General features: G+C 38.7%; 1 protein-coding gene across 1 annotated transcript in view; it reads right to left on the bottom strand.

The window, feature by feature from the left end:
• The window catches only part of phkb (phosphorylase kinase, beta), a gene marked incomplete in the record, with an annotated part of 145,326 nt that overhangs the window by 62,211 nt on the left and 67,265 nt on the right, over positions 1-15,850 (bottom strand). Inside the window, 3 exon segments of the mRNA XM_037694140.1 lie at positions 11,145-11,239; positions 11,432-11,590; positions 15,723-15,800. Of these exon segments, the coding sequence (XP_037550068.1) occupies positions 11,145-11,239; positions 11,432-11,590; positions 15,723-15,800 (332 nt within the window).

Raw genomic sequence — 15,850 nt, 5'->3', positions numbered from 1 at the left:
GTTTTTAGTTTTCTACATTTGCCTTAGAATCTAGCTGTTTTTGTTACATTTTTGGCCATCTTATGTAAAAAAAAAAAAATAATAATCTGTATGCCTTTTTACAACTGTCTACTGTTGTCACTGTTGTCCATTGTTGTCATTATTCTTTGTTGAAATCAGGTCTCTTTTGTAAATGAGTCCTCGAGGCTCAATGGGATTAACCTGTCTAAATAAAGGTTGAATGAATGAATGAATGAATAAAGAAAATTGAACCTTGACAATCCCTTATTTATGCATAATTTGGTCATAACACCAAAGTCCATGCTCAATAATCCAGGTATAAAATCTAATAATTTTCAGTCAGGTCATTTGGACTGAGCATGGACTTTGGTGTTTTGAACCAGTTTGACATGTCTGTCGACGAGGGAGAGGGAGGGCACCGGAGGAGAGGGCGTGCCCCAGAGACCATCTTAGCACCAACATAATTGTTTTTTTTTTCCACTTTGGAGTAAACTGTTGGGGATGAAGCAGTTTTGTCTGGTGTTTCCTCAGACTGATGAAGCCTTCTGGATGGAATACGAAACGTCTCAGCACAAACAAACAAACAAACAAACAAAAAAAATAAACCATATAGATGACCTGACTGAAAATTGTTGAATTTGGTCATAAGTTAAAAATTCTAATAAAAAAAGCCTAAATTGACCTGTAAAAAAGTATTAGTAGAGATTTGTAAGCTAATTTAGTTCTCAAGGTAAATTTATAACCTCAGATGATAATTAGCAGTTTAAAGAGAAAAAAAATAAAAATTCCACTCCCAAGGTTCAGTGAATGCAGCATTACTTTAAGCAAACACTAAAATAAGGCAGAATTTCTCCAAATATGTTGCATTTGTAAGCAATTCAAATGCACTCCATGATTATCTGTGTACAGATCGGGGCAAATATACCATGCAGGAGTAAACACAAGGAAAATTTCCAGGTTGAGCAGTAAATACGTCTCCTGACAGAATCTGGTTGTCAGCAAAAAGGTTTGGTTGTCTGCAAACCTTAAAATAAAGAAAGAAAAAATCTCAAGAAAAAAAACAATTTAGTAAGTATATTTCACTATATACAAAGTATTTACAAATGTTCTCAGTCAGCCATCTTGTGGCCTGCTTGAAATTTCCTGTCTACTGAGTGGCGGACGCTTTCAGGAGCTGCTCCAGTGGAACTCCTTCAATCTGCTCTTCCTCCTCCTCATCATCAGATTTTGCAATAGGAACACTCAAAACGTATTTAAGGCAGGGATTAAAGCAGAAAAAATATATTTTGACTCTTTCTCCCCCTAGTTGTCAACATTTAACACAAAGTTAGATTTTAGATACAAACATTTTGGAAAGGTTGGGGAACAGCATATGAGGAGGGGGTGGGAGTAATTGTGTCATGTGGGAACACATACGTTTAACATCTAGTCATTTAGTAATTTATTACGTCATCACCTTCGGTCATCACCTTTAAGCATGCATCAGGATGTTAGGGTAGAGAGGTGTCCTTCTTGGGAAATAGTACAGGAAACACTGATTGGTGCTCTCACCTGCAGTCTGTCCATGAGTTAGGAGTACTGTGATCACCCGCCGTGCATCTGACAGCATGACCCGAATGGGTAAAACTATGGCTCTGGTTCTCTTATGCGTTGAAAGCAGCCTGAGTTTAATTCCTGTATCATCATTAGATTTGGCGGCTTTAAAACAAAACACACATTTTTCCCCCCTTTCATTTGTAAAGACGTTCACAATGACAGAAATCCACAGCAGGGATGGAGAACTTTAATTCATGTCTGTTTTACTTGGTTGTCCTCTGGACAACCTCAAGGTGAAATCTGGTTGTGCAAGACAAGAATAGGTTGTTTCAGACAAATGGAAACCATTTATGTCGACCCCTGCTGTGTAATGTTTATGTTTGCTGGGGACGTTTCATATTCAGTACTGGATGGTTACAGAAACCAGAAAATGTCCAGAAGCTGTTAGACTCATAAATCCCTAAACAGGATAATCACTGTAAGGAAAAAAAAGAACATCTCTGTAATGCAACTTTAATTGGTGATATGTGACTTATCTGTGTTGCTGATTATCCATGCTACTGATTTTTATAATGGCTGTTTGATGGCTCAGTGGTTAGCACTGTTGCCTCACAGCAAGAAGGTCCTGGGTTCAATCCCCAGTTGGACCTGGGGTCTTTCTGTGTGGAGTTTGCATGTTCTTCTCGTGCTTGCGTGGCTTTTCTCTGGGTACTCCGGTTTCCTCCCACAGAACAAAAACATGCATGTTAGGCTGCCTTCAGGCCCAGGCCTCCCTTGGAAAAGAGATCTGTGATCTGAATGGGATTTGCAGTTTAATAAATTTTAATAATAAAATCCATGCTGCTGACTATCTCATGCTGCTATATTCATTCATACTCATCTGCTCACTAGAGACTCATGTTCGGACTGCTGTTTAATATACCGTATTATTTTACATTATTGGTGTTTAGCATTTATCTTAGATCTTTAGTTCATTTAGTGTATATATTAGATCCTTATATACTCTTTCTTTTTACATTTTACATTTTTGCTATTGTTTGATGTAACTGGGACCTTGAGCACACAATTTTGTTCCACCTCATGTACCACATGTGATGTAAATGACAAAGAAACTTGAACTTGAAATGAAAAATTTTGAAGGTGGCTCTTGTTTATTGAAAATGCAATTTCAAACTAACGTAAACATTAACTGTTAAGGCACTGCAGAGCATAATGAAACTCACATCAACATGAAACTAACAAATGCCAACTTCAGGCAGTGATTGTGATCACACTGCCAATTCTTTCCTTTATAACAGAGAATTTACAGCCAAGCTTTGGGTGAAGAGCCCATCTGCTTCTCTTGGTAATTGTCTCAGTCGCTTTGTGAGAACTAGTCTGAATGAGACAATCAGAAAATGTAAAGTTAGTTAGACAAATCTGATTTATTGTTTAGTCAAAGTTTGACAAATTGACAGTGGTTGATGCATCCACTGTCCACTATCTTTAAAAACAAACATAAAATCAAAGATGATTTTGGCTAAATGTCTAATATCTACATTGAAACCCAACTACTTTATTTATTGAACTTAAACCACTGCTTAATTGTCTGTCAGAGAATAAAACGGTTCTTATAAATGAAGTAAAAAGACCAAAACCATGCATGTTAGGCTGCCTTCAGGCCCAGGCCTCCCTTGCAAAAGAGATCTATGATCTCAGTGGGATTTGCCTGGTTAAATAAAGGTTAATAAATAAATAAATAAATAAAATTTAATTTAATGAGGACAAAACTGAAGCGACGATCTTTGGAGACAGATATTTCCAGATATTTGAATCTGTTATAACTTATCACTGTAAACATTTGGATGTGATTTGGTGCCTGTAAGTATCAGACAGTCTTATGTATTGCTTCCTTTTTATTTTTAACAACATTTTTATAAAAAGGTGAAATCCTTTACCAACTTTGAACGGAGGCCCATACTTTAAAGACTTAACTTATTTTTAAGTTTATATTCTTCTTTCAGCTTCACCACAGCGAGCAAACTCAAAGAATTGACAGTTGTTTTTACACCATATGCCCTTCCTGACACAACCTCAGACCATCTAGCTACCAAAGCCCACATGCGTGGAGCAGAGAGCTGCTGTCTAGGGGGAGCCCGGGGGAGCAGATGGTGGCAGACCCAGCTCCAGAAGAATTTAGCTGGGGGGTCTGAGGAATATTTTTGGGGGGCCCAGTAAATAGTCATTTTATTTTATATACAAAATAATATGCACAGCCAAGAGTGCAGTTTGGAAGCTGTGCACACAAAGCTAGACCATATTTGTCTAGGACATTTCTCCACGAATCACATTTCAATTAATTAAACATTTTTTCATTGTATGAATTAGAAACCTTGTCATGAGAAAAGCAGGTGTCTGAACAGAACATACGCCTAAAAAAAAAACTGAATAGTATGTTGGACCTTTCAGCAGGTTTTTATAAAGTCAAGAGAATATTTGCAGAAAAGTTATTAAATGTAACAGATGATGTTTCCTTCATAGACACTCGCCATATCCCCTGACTGACACTTGTCCCTGTTCTCCTTGCCTTCATCTAACAAGGCATGTTTCTTCCTGTAGTGTCCAACCAGGGCCCTCTCTTGACCCAAACACCTTATCTCTGATTGAAGGCCGATGGCTCCGACAATGTGGACAACAATTTTTCCATTAACCTCAATCTCAAACGGCGCAGCGTGTGTGTGCTTGTGCGTACGCTGCCATGAGAAAATCAGACAACGGCCACTAGAAACGTTCCCCCACCGGCAGCCGAGTGGTAGATTACTTTGGTGAAATTCCTACAAGCCATTATCGCACGTTTGCGAGGCAAATACGATTCGTGTAGGTTGCCGGATTCACTAAGAATAGAACAAAATTCAAAGAGACAGAAGGGGTAAATGATAAAATGTGAAAAAAGACAGGCTAAAAATGCACAATGGCACTGCAAGCATGTCTGAAAAGCTGAGCACATTAAAGGAACAACACTAAAGGCAAGTGTGTGACGTAAGCAAAATAAGTAATAAACTGATTCATTGCCATTCATGGCTCCTCAGATCCACCAATTGCTAACACCTGCTGAGTATTATTGGATGGTTGTCAGTGGGATGTCATGCCAGCTTCCTTGGTGTGCAATTCATCTGACTCACCCCCACAGTCCAGGGAGCACAACAAGGCTCAGACAATAAAAAAAATAAAGAATAAATTAAAAAAATGACCAACTCCAGCTGCACGTTTGTAGTTGCTACAAATCAAGAACTGTAAGAATTCATTTGCAGCAATTATTTCTTTACAGATGGGCTTGCAGCTCTGTAATAACTGCTGGGTTTCAACATTTGCGTCTCATGCATATTTAAAATGTTTGCCTTTCTTTAAATTTCATGAGCTTACACTTCTTAAGTATGGCAGTAAAAAGTTCTGGTGCACAAACAATCCATTAATGTTGCATAAGTGTCCCACACAGCCACTGCAATCACTTCTTCCTGCCATTTGAAAGCTTCATGTTTTGTCCAAAAAGCCACACTTCCCCCCGCCAAGACCCAGACTTTATGCACACGCAATGCATAATAAAACAGAATACGTGCAGCATAATCACTTTCAATTTCAGACTCACCACTTCAAAATAAAGCTAGATTGTTTACATTATTAATTCATACTACCAAGGCATGTACAACAATGTTAGACTGAGGTAACACAGCTCCAAAGTTTTCATCAGAGTTATTTCATTTGTTAATTATTCATGGCTCGTGCATGACAGGATGTGCGAAGAAAATAAATTAAAACAATTTGATAAAAGATACAAGTAATTCCATAGATATTTTAATTCACAACTGATATTTTTTTCCTCGTTATGGAAAATCGCATGGTGAAAAACATGAAGTGGATGATGGGAATAAAAATAAACTGCTTTTAGGTGTAAAGTCTCAACAAAGGATGCTTGTGTGTAATTAACCAGACAGATGAAGAGGAACGGGTGAATGAGGCGGTTATTGTCCTAAAGCAAACTGTGGTTTCTATCATCTTTCACTTTCACTCTCGCCATCTGTGATGGTGGCTACATAGTGACACAATGTCAAAGGATGACGCTGGCTTGACTGTTTCATACAGTTTGTTAAAAACCTTAATGAAGGGGTCGTCTTTGTGGCTATGACTCTGAACTGCTATATGGAACAGCCTAAAGACATATTAATTTCAGTCTTAATCATACTAAGATGAAAAAGTAAGTCTGTGTGTAGGAGGAAAAACACACTTCTACATGCTAACAGGAGTTTTAGCTTCCAGATGCTAATATGAAGAAAAAAAAAGTGTATTTTTTTAAACTGAAGTCATGAATGCAGCACCTCATGTTCCTCAGTGGCATATATATTTAGATAAGAACAATGAATAACACGCAGAAAGAAATACGCAGCAAACCTGTATACACACCAAGCTTTTAAGTAGAATGGAAATATTTATAGAGATACTGTATACATGTACATATTTTTGTACAAATTATATATGCATAGAGGAGAAAAAGAGTGGGTCTGAAAATCAGATCCTAATATTATATGAAGTCTCAGCACACTCATGTGCTTTTTTCTGCCTGCAGACCAAACATTGGAATCCAGTGATGAAGAGCAAACTAGACGGGCTGTATATTCACACAACATTTCTTGCTTAAATCACGTGACAGTCAGAAAAAAAGTGGTAATAAACCTCCTTTTCTTTTGCCTCTTTTCTTCTCTTCTCACTCCTGCTTTTATTTTTTTCTCAACCCATCTCAGGTCTCTTTGCCAACACAACATGAAAGCTAAGTGTCTGCCTGAGTCAGAAAAGGTGTGAGGCACAAAGATTTGGAAGAAGAAACAAAAAACACAAGAAGACAAGAAGAAAAAAGAACAGAGAGCTTTGGTAAACAAGTTCAAAAGAAGCTAAAAGGTAGAAGAGAAAGAGAGGTCAGAGAGGTGATGGAAGATGGAAGAGAACAGCGTGGTTGAAGTCTATGATTTGGGTGACCGCTTGACCCCACGAGGTGCTCGTTTTAGCCACAGCAACACGACTAAACAATCACATCTAATTTCTCCTGAAAGAGAGCAAGGCCACAGGTACGCTCTGACACACAAACAAAAAAGTGCCAATTTAAAGCATTTGTGTTTTTAGTAAAAGACTCTTCACATTAGGTTTTGAGCAGTACAGCTGAAGGAACAGAACACGTCAGATGTACTGAAAATCTCAAGACCGAAAAGAAAAACACCTGCAACGCTCCTGTGCCAGGTTGTGGAATGTACTCACTATCAAGTTCTCTGTGTGGTACTTAAAAGGTAATAAGATGCACCTGGGTGCTCAGCATTTTAGTGAGGAGAAAGGTGTAATGCAACTGAGATCAAATTTGAGAACAACTGTGACTCAAACATGCTAATAGCTCCAGGATAAATGCTCATATGGTGGTAACATAATCTGTAAAGTTAAAATAATAAGCTCTCTAATTAAGGTCAAACAGACTTTTATTGGATAAAAAATATCTAGTTTTCTGTTGGGAGTGATCGTATCACCTACCAGTGAAAATAGGAGGATCTGTGGTGGAAGTGGTCTCCAGCTACAAGTACTTGGGTGTGCACCTGAATGACAAACTCATCTGGAGCAACAACACCACCAGCCTGATCAAGAAAGCTCATCAGAGACTCTACTTCCTCAGACGGCTGAGACGAGCTGGTCTGGGAAGCTCAGTCCTCACCTCCTTCTACAGGTGTGCAGTGGAGAGCATCCTGTGCTCCAGCATCAACGTGTGGCATGGAGGCTGCACAGCTGCAGAAAGAAAAGCTTTGCAGAGAGTGGGGAAGGCTGCACAGAAGTCTGTTGGAGTCAGCCTCCCCACCATCACAGACATCTGCACCTCCAGATGTAGGAAGAGAGCCACCTGCATCATGAAGGACCCCATTCACCCAGCACACACACTTGTTGCCCCACTCCCCTCAGGAAGGAGGTTGAGGAGCATTAAGTGTAGAACCACTAGACTGAGGAACAGCTTCTACCCTGAAGCTGTTAGACTCATGAATCTCTAACCAGAATAATCACTGTGAAAAATCACATCATGTTGCTGCTGATCTGTTTCATGTTGCTGCTGATCTGTTTCATGTTGCTGTGTTCATTCATACTCATCTGCTCACACAGACTCATGTTTGTGCTGCTGTTCGGCGTATTGTTTTTATGCTTTGATAATTGGACGTTTTTCTTAGTTCAAAAAACACCTATTAAATGTAATTACGGTATAGGGACTACAAGTGGCTAAAACAGAAAAGGAAAACTATTTTAAAATATTTTAGGGGCTTGTAACTTATTTTTTGTAGTCCAGAAGTACCTGTTGTTACTTTTGTCTCACAGACGTTCTTAGTATGGATTTGAGATGGATTTTTTCTTAAAAACCTGTCCTATCTGCTGAGCTATATGACTATATGACCTACATAGCTCATCCCTTTAATAAGATTTACAAACCCCAAATTCCAATTTACATTTGCCAAGGAAAGTGTACCATATCAGTCACAAAACCTCTAGTGTTTTCAGTTTTCCCAGACATAAAGTTGACTTTAAACTACTCCTACATTTCCATGAAAAACATACAAGTGCAAACATCAAACTCAGCGGGATCGCCTTTGTTCGTGGGCTGCACACTGGGTGGTGCCTGCCACATCAGATGCCAGGTTTCAGCAAACTGCAATGCTGTGTTTCTAAGCAGTTCTGACATAGACTTGCTGTGATAAAACTTCTGATAGTCTTGACAAAATATGTTGCCCACCTGACGGCGCCCGTCTGCTCTGAGGGCATACTAGTTTAGATGAATATAAAGAAGCAAAGACGCCAGCACAATGGAGCACCATATTTGAAACCATTTTCAAACCAGGAGAAGTCACACTCCATACAAGTGAGCCAATGCTGATTTTCTATGGGCAAAGACAAGACTCTAAATCATCACAGTTTGATTCCAGTATAAAATATTCTAGGATAATGCAAATATTGTGGTTTTATTAATTATACATTTCCTTTGTAAACCCTTAATCTATCATTGTACCAATATTTTCACAGTGCTCAGTATTTCATAAGAAAATAAACTTGATATTATCCAGAAAGTTAAAAAGTGACCTGCAACCAAACTGTAAATACCCTAAAATATTTATGGCCCACTAGAGATTCAAAATATGATTTTGTATTTGTTCTTTCTGCATGTCATATCTCTAAAAAAAAATCTTATCCTCTTTGTGTGGCTTTTACTACTACTGTCTTATCGGCCAAGCAACAAAACAACATTCAACACACTGCAGAAGAATGTTGCATCAAGCAGATATCTCCACCTTTCATCTATGTTATCCTCAGAGCTGCCGGCCATATTCGATATGGATTAAACCTCAGACATGATTGCCATTTAGAGAGGCAAATAGGCCGAGTTTAATCCTTATCTGCAAGCTTGGCCCTCGGCAAAGTAAAATAAGATAACGTCTGCTGCGTTGCTGTTGATGGGTGAAATGCAATTAAGACTTTAGCATGTATGAATAACACAACAAAGCAACAGTAAAACATGGGATTTTGTAAAAGCTGGATACAGGAAAATCTTTTCATTATGGCTGTGGACAAAATGTACAGACAATTGAAAGAACAAATCAAGCTATTCTAATTTTGTTTAAACCAAAATGGAAGCCACAAGTTAATACCGGTATTATACAGTAAGCACAAGAGGAAATTGTTGAAGCACAATATACATTATATGTAATATTCATCTAGTTTTTACAGCTTCCATCAACACTCAACTCATGTAAGCAACAGGGCAGCTTAGTGGTTAGCACTATCGCCTCACAGCAAGGAAGTCTTTCGGTTCCATCCCCGGTTTGGATCTGGAGTCTTTCTGTGTAAAGTTTGCATGTTTTCGTGTTTGCATGAGTTTTCTCTGGGTACGTTGGTTTCCTTAAAGTTTGCATGTTTTCGTGTTTGCATGAGTTTTCTCTGGGTACGTTGGTTTCCTCCCACAGTGCAAAACATGCATACAAGACTGCCTTGCAAAATAGATCTATGATTTCAATGGGATTTGCCTGGTTAAATAGAGGTTAATAATAAACAAATTAAATCCACATTTCATCTCTCGGCTGAACTGGAAGTACTGACTTGTAACAAGAGTCATGCATAACTGTGCATGGGCACAGTTAAAGTAAGTGCCTAGCCTATACCACTTTCTTATTGCCATCCACAGTGAAAGGCAGGTGATTGTATAAATGTATATGTCTGTGTCTGTATGTTTACTGGTTTCTGTTAGCAAAATATGTCATGAGCCAGTGGATGACATTTAATTTGACTCAAAAGGATAGTCAATAAATGCTTAAATTTTAGAGTCAAACTGGGTCAAGCTGGCCACCGCAACAAAGTGACTAATGAACACCAACATGACTGTAATTCTACTAATGTAATTCAATTCATGCAGTCTGAGCAAATTATTTGATTGTTTAAAATGATGGAATGCAAAGTCTAGGGGCTATAAGCAACACTACTTTCACTGTTAATGCACTTGTGCTGACAGTGTTTGTTGGTCAGAAAAATTCTACCAAAAATAACAACAGAGAAGAGTGATTGATAAAAGGGTGAAATCAGTGAAATCATTTTTCACTGGATTAATTTTTTTCCCCGAATAATAATAAATATGGTCTTCAGAGTCTATGCATCTTATAAGAACACGTAAAGATCACAGCAAATCTTTATAACCTCCCCTTAATGTGACAACAATCAAGGCACTTCAATGCGCTTGTCTCTTACAGATTAGGTTTTTGATGCCATTGTACCCATACAGATGTTCTCCTTTAACCCAAAATGCTCTGTAAGCTGCTTGAGATCAACTGTCTTGGATCATATCAGGATGCTGCTATGGGTATCACATTTGTGTTAAGTTCTTTGCATGACCATGTCACAATCATGGTTTAAGCCTAGGCAAGAGATCAGTACGGCCAGTTCTTTATATTCTCAATGACCAAGCCTGGTGCGCTTAGGCCCCATGCGGATATATTGCCCCATGCTCCAAACATGACCCTGATACACTGCCACCAAGATGATACAGTACCATAACCTTGCTGCGGAAGTACAGTGCATGCTCAAAATAATAATCAGAGCACACAACCTTTCAATACAAAACCGTAACACCTCACCAAGATCCTGCAAAGACTTTCACACTCTGGCAGATTTTATTTTGTTGTAGCAGGGTCATAACTAAGTGTAAAGGGAGCTTTTGAAACATGAAGAAAATTCACAAAACAGCACCAACGCAACTAGATGCAGAAAACTACAGAATAAAATATCCACCAGAAAAACAAACAATAATGAATAGTTTCCTTCAGTTGCCTCAGCAAAATGCACTTCTAAAGATCACATTCCCCTCATACACATAAGTTCCTTTTACCATGGAAAAATGGTTCCTTCCTTATATAAAAAGAGTACAAGCACTTAAAGGATATATGTAAATAACATTTAAAAGGTGAAAACAAGATGAGAGAATCTGGTGTTACATTCATAGGTTGGTAGATAAAGTCTTCAGAATTCAGATGGAAGCTCATAGATGAGTCCAGCACAGTGACATTACAGTTTACCTGGTTCGAGTACCGCATGCTGACATTGCGCTGATCCTGCCGCGGCACATATCGATGAATGGGATCAATGTCTTTAGGGCTGATTAGTTCATCCACTGGAAAAGTAACGGACATAAAAATACATCCACATAAATGCAAGCATAACAATTAAATACACTTCAATAGACATAATAAAAAGGTACAAAAATAACTAATACACAAATGCACAAAATTAATCAAGCTGTGTACTTAAAACTTCAGGAATTGAAGAACACACACACTACTGTCTATGACTGACTTAAACATACCTAAAAGCTTGGCAATATTATACAGAGCTTGACCCCATAAGAACATCTTTCCGTCACGGCCTGAGTTGCTTGGGAAACGCTTCTGGCTCCCATGTTTGTTCTGCTCAGCCTCCACAAAGTCAGCCGGTACATAGTAGTATTTGGGAATCACAACATGACCTGGAAAAAGAAAAGAGTGTTCATATAGACTTCTTCTTTCTATGTGTCTGTCTGAGTAAAAACAAATTTTCATGAATCAGAGATTATAAAAACTGTCTATATGGGGTCTCCACTGGTGAAACACAGAAGGCTACAGCAGTTTCACCCACAACTTCAGCTTCAAATAGTAATTTCTGAATCCATTTAGTATTTGAAAGGAACATCTTAACACCTTGGCAAGCACAGACACAAAAATTGACCTGTATTACGGGCTCTTTCAATAGTTTCACTAATGGTACCAATTTTCTTCTTTACCCACTTGCCTAAGAATTTTATCTTAAAAAACAGTAGGCTACTGAAACTTTTTTTATCAAAACCTGCAATTACCAGGATGATTTACGTTTACCAGACTGGGGTAGTAATTAGTGCTAATCAGAAATTCTTATACTGATAAATGGAAAGCCTGGCATGGATGAGTGAACAAAACTCTATCCCTGAAAGTTTCTAAGTATGTTTCACAGGAGAGCTGCAGAACATACTTCTGCAATATTCAGTCAGTTCCTGCAGTAATCTTTGTCAACTTCTTGGTAACATCTCTGATAAAGAATAAAATAAGTCCATGCATGATACAGAAGGTGATTCTGTGGAGTGTGCTGACAGGAAACCCAGATAGAAGCAGAGCTGTATGATACTTTGAATTCAAGGTCAGTTTGTTGTCAACAGTGGGACGAAACTGTATTTCTCCAGGCCGGAATAATGAGACAATAAATTAATTCTCTCTTTAACTGCACACAGTAATATACTTGGTTAAAATGTCAATGCTAAAAACATTAACCGTCACAAATATGGGTCTATCTCTAGTAAAACAGTTTTCTCGGTGTTGGTTTTACATCATGTCCTGCCTCCTGAAAGCTCCATCAATGTGCCACTCCAGATTATCATCAGTTCTAAGTGGAGCCGAGTGGAGAATCTCCTGCTGTAAATCACAAATGCACATGGGCAACCGAGGAGTCATTCTTGACCTGATTCTGAAAAAGAAAATTCTACATTTTTATGTTCAATCTCAAATCCAAATCTAAGGCAATGCTCCTCAGTGGAAAAAGGGTAGATTTCCCTTTCTGCATTGGGAGTGAGGTGCTGCCTTAAGAGGTGGAGTTCAAGTATCTTAGCATTTTGTTCACAAGTGAGTGAAGAATGGAGCTCGAAAATGACAGACAGATTGGTACAGCTTGCACAGTATTGCAGACTCTGTGTCGGTCCATAGTGGTGAAGAGGGACCTGAGCTGCAAGATGAAACTCTCAACATCATCCACGTTCCTAAAGGTGAAACCAGTGGTGTAGTCTACATTTTTGTAGCGAGTATACTGTGCTTAGAAACCCAAGTACACTGGTTAGTACAATGTAATTGTCAAATTATTTAGATTTTTAAGCATATTGAACATTTCCAAATTTCTCTGATGTTTGTATTTGAATAAATGTACAACAAATGTTGTACAACAGTTGTCTTTGTATTAAAACCATGTTACAGAATTTATAAAACAGTATCAAAGCAAAACATGTTCAAGTGTAAGTACAGAATTATGGTATACAATAATTTTCTAGGTAAGCAAATATAATAAACAAACGTTGCATACCAGTAGATTGTTACGGAAGCGTTTAACTGCCATTCAACATATCAATGGCACGTGCCTAATGATATGTCATGTATCATTGGGCACTTTTAAGTGGGTATACTGAAATTCTTAAACTTTTCTGGTGGGTATACTCCATATACCTGCATATTGCGTAGACTACACCACTGACTCTACCCAGATCTGCACTACTTTTCAGAATTCATGTCGTACCATATGTTAGTCAGTGCAGTGAAGACTTTTAATGTATACCAGTCGGTCTACGTTCATATCCTCACCTATTGTCACAAACTTTGGGTAGTGAGCAAAAGGACGAGATCGTAAATACAAGTGGTTGAAATTAGCAGGGTGGCTGAACTCTCACTTAGTGATAGGGTGAGAAGTTAATTTATGTATCTGGGAGAAACTCTGAACAGAGTTGCTGCTCCTCCACAATGAAAAGAGCCAGTTGAGGTGGTTCAGACATCTAGTAAAGTTGCCACCTGGATGCCTCCTTAGAGAGGTTTTTCAGGCATGTCCAACTGGGTAGAGACCTCAGGGAAGAAGTCAAGTCAAGTCACATTTATTTATATAGCACATTTAAAACAGTAACTGTTATCAAAGTGCTTACCAAAAAAGATCACAGCATCAAATATTAATAACAACATATTACAGCAACCTGAATAAAAGCATAAAAACATGAAATATAATGAGAAACAATCAAATACTAAATCAAATCATCCTGTGTTAAATGTCAGGGAGTAAAAGCAAAATGGATATACACAATCATCAACAACAAAATACCAAATGAGATCACACTGTGTTAAATGCCAATGAGTACAGATGTGTTTTGAGGAGAGATTTAAAAATAGAGACTGAGGTGGCCTGTCGAATGTTGATGGGCAGATTATTCCAGAGTTTAGGGCCCATGACTGAAAACGCTCGATCTCCTCTGAGCTTCAGTCTGGTTTTAGGTACGGCCAAAAGCAGCTGGTCTGATGATCTCAAGGCCCGAGAAGGAGCATAAGGATGAAGGAGGTCGGAGAGGTATGAGGGTGCAAGGCCATTAACACACTTAAATGTCAGCAGAAGAATCTTAAAATCAACTCACAGGAAGCCAGTGAAGAGAGGACAGAACTGGAGTAATGTGCTTAAACCTGCGAGTTCCTGTTCGTAGCCGAGCTGCAGCATTTTGGACAAGATGGAGACGTGAGAGAGAGACCTGACTGACCCCAGCATAAAGCGAGTTACAGTAGTCCAGCCGGGTTGTAATAAATGCATGGACTAATTTTTCCAGGTCGGACTTGAGCTAATCTATCTGCCCAGAACATGCTGGAGAGACTGTCTCTCAACTGGCCTGGGAACACCTTGGAATCCTCCCAGAAAAGCTGGAAGAGTTGCGGAAAGAGATGTCGATGTCTCTCTGCTCAAGTTGCCATCCCAACGATTCAGTGGACGGATGATCATGTTCAAACTCTACATTCGGCTCCAAGGCATAATTGACTGCAAGATGACAGTCATGGTTCTGATTAACTGTGGTTGAACACTGAATCTGTTTAGTTTAAAACTAATGTAACATGCCAACTAAAAATATGATAAAGTTTAGCAGAAACATTGTTTAACATAATATCACATTTATTTTTGTCAGAATCATTTTATTTTGGTCAGGTGCAAAATACACAGCACTTATAGTTTAAAAATGTGCGCTTTACTTTGCCTCTTATATATGTAAGCAAAGACAATTGACGTGGCTCTAAATTTAGTTTTATTAGGAAACATAATTTAGTCCAGTTTCAGAAACAGGAGTTAAAAACCTCTGTTTTATCTGATAGTACAACTGAAGTAGGTGTTTACTGTATGCCACAGTATAGCAGCATGTTGCAGAAGCTTCACTGTTATCAGCCGGAGCCCATTACTGCTTCTGACAGCCACAAATACATTCATGGCACTTGACTTTTCATTAGCAATATTAGTGGAAGAAAAAATAAATAAATAAACTATGCCATTGTGTTATCCTCTAAAGTCCAACCAATTAACTGGAGGAATTCTGTTAATTCATACAGAACGAGTACAAAGGCTCTATGGAGACAACTTGGGCAACTAACGTCTCACATCATTATCCTCTCTGCACTCCAATTATTCCTGTTCTATTGTGCATGGGCCAAAAATAAAGTCCAAGTTCTTGACACCCGTATTATTTGACTGTCTCCTCTCACAGCAACGACAGTAGGCGAATATAAACACGTCTTTTTGCCTTATGAGGTAAGGTTGAGTTCATTACAATGTACGCCCTTGTGAGCCGCCATCACAATACGTGGTGTGTGAATATGTATATCAGGATTTAATAAGAGAAAGTTTTTCATCACCAAGGGGGAGAGGGAGAAGGAGAGGGAGAGGGGGAGAGAGAGGACGGAAGCAAATTGAACCACACCGATATTACAAACGAGACAGTTTTAGTGCGTGTGTGTGTGTGTGTGTGTGTGTTTCAGATTGCCCTTCACTCAGCAGCTGCTAAATCCGTGTGTATTGATGTGATAACTCACCCTCATAAGACCGGAAAATGATGGGTTCAAGGAGGTCTTGGTATTCTTTGACCTGTGCCTTATTCCCTCTGAACACCCCTGCAACAAACACACACACACACACACACACACACACACACACACACACA

This window comes from Nematolebias whitei, chromosome 2, assembly GCF_014905685.2.
Source record: "Nematolebias whitei isolate Nwh7 chromosome 2, NemWhi1, whole genome shotgun sequence".
NCBI lineage: Eukaryota > Metazoa > Chordata > Actinopteri > Cyprinodontiformes > Rivulidae > Nematolebias > Nematolebias whitei.
This window is presented reverse-complemented; position numbering and strand designations above follow the sequence as displayed.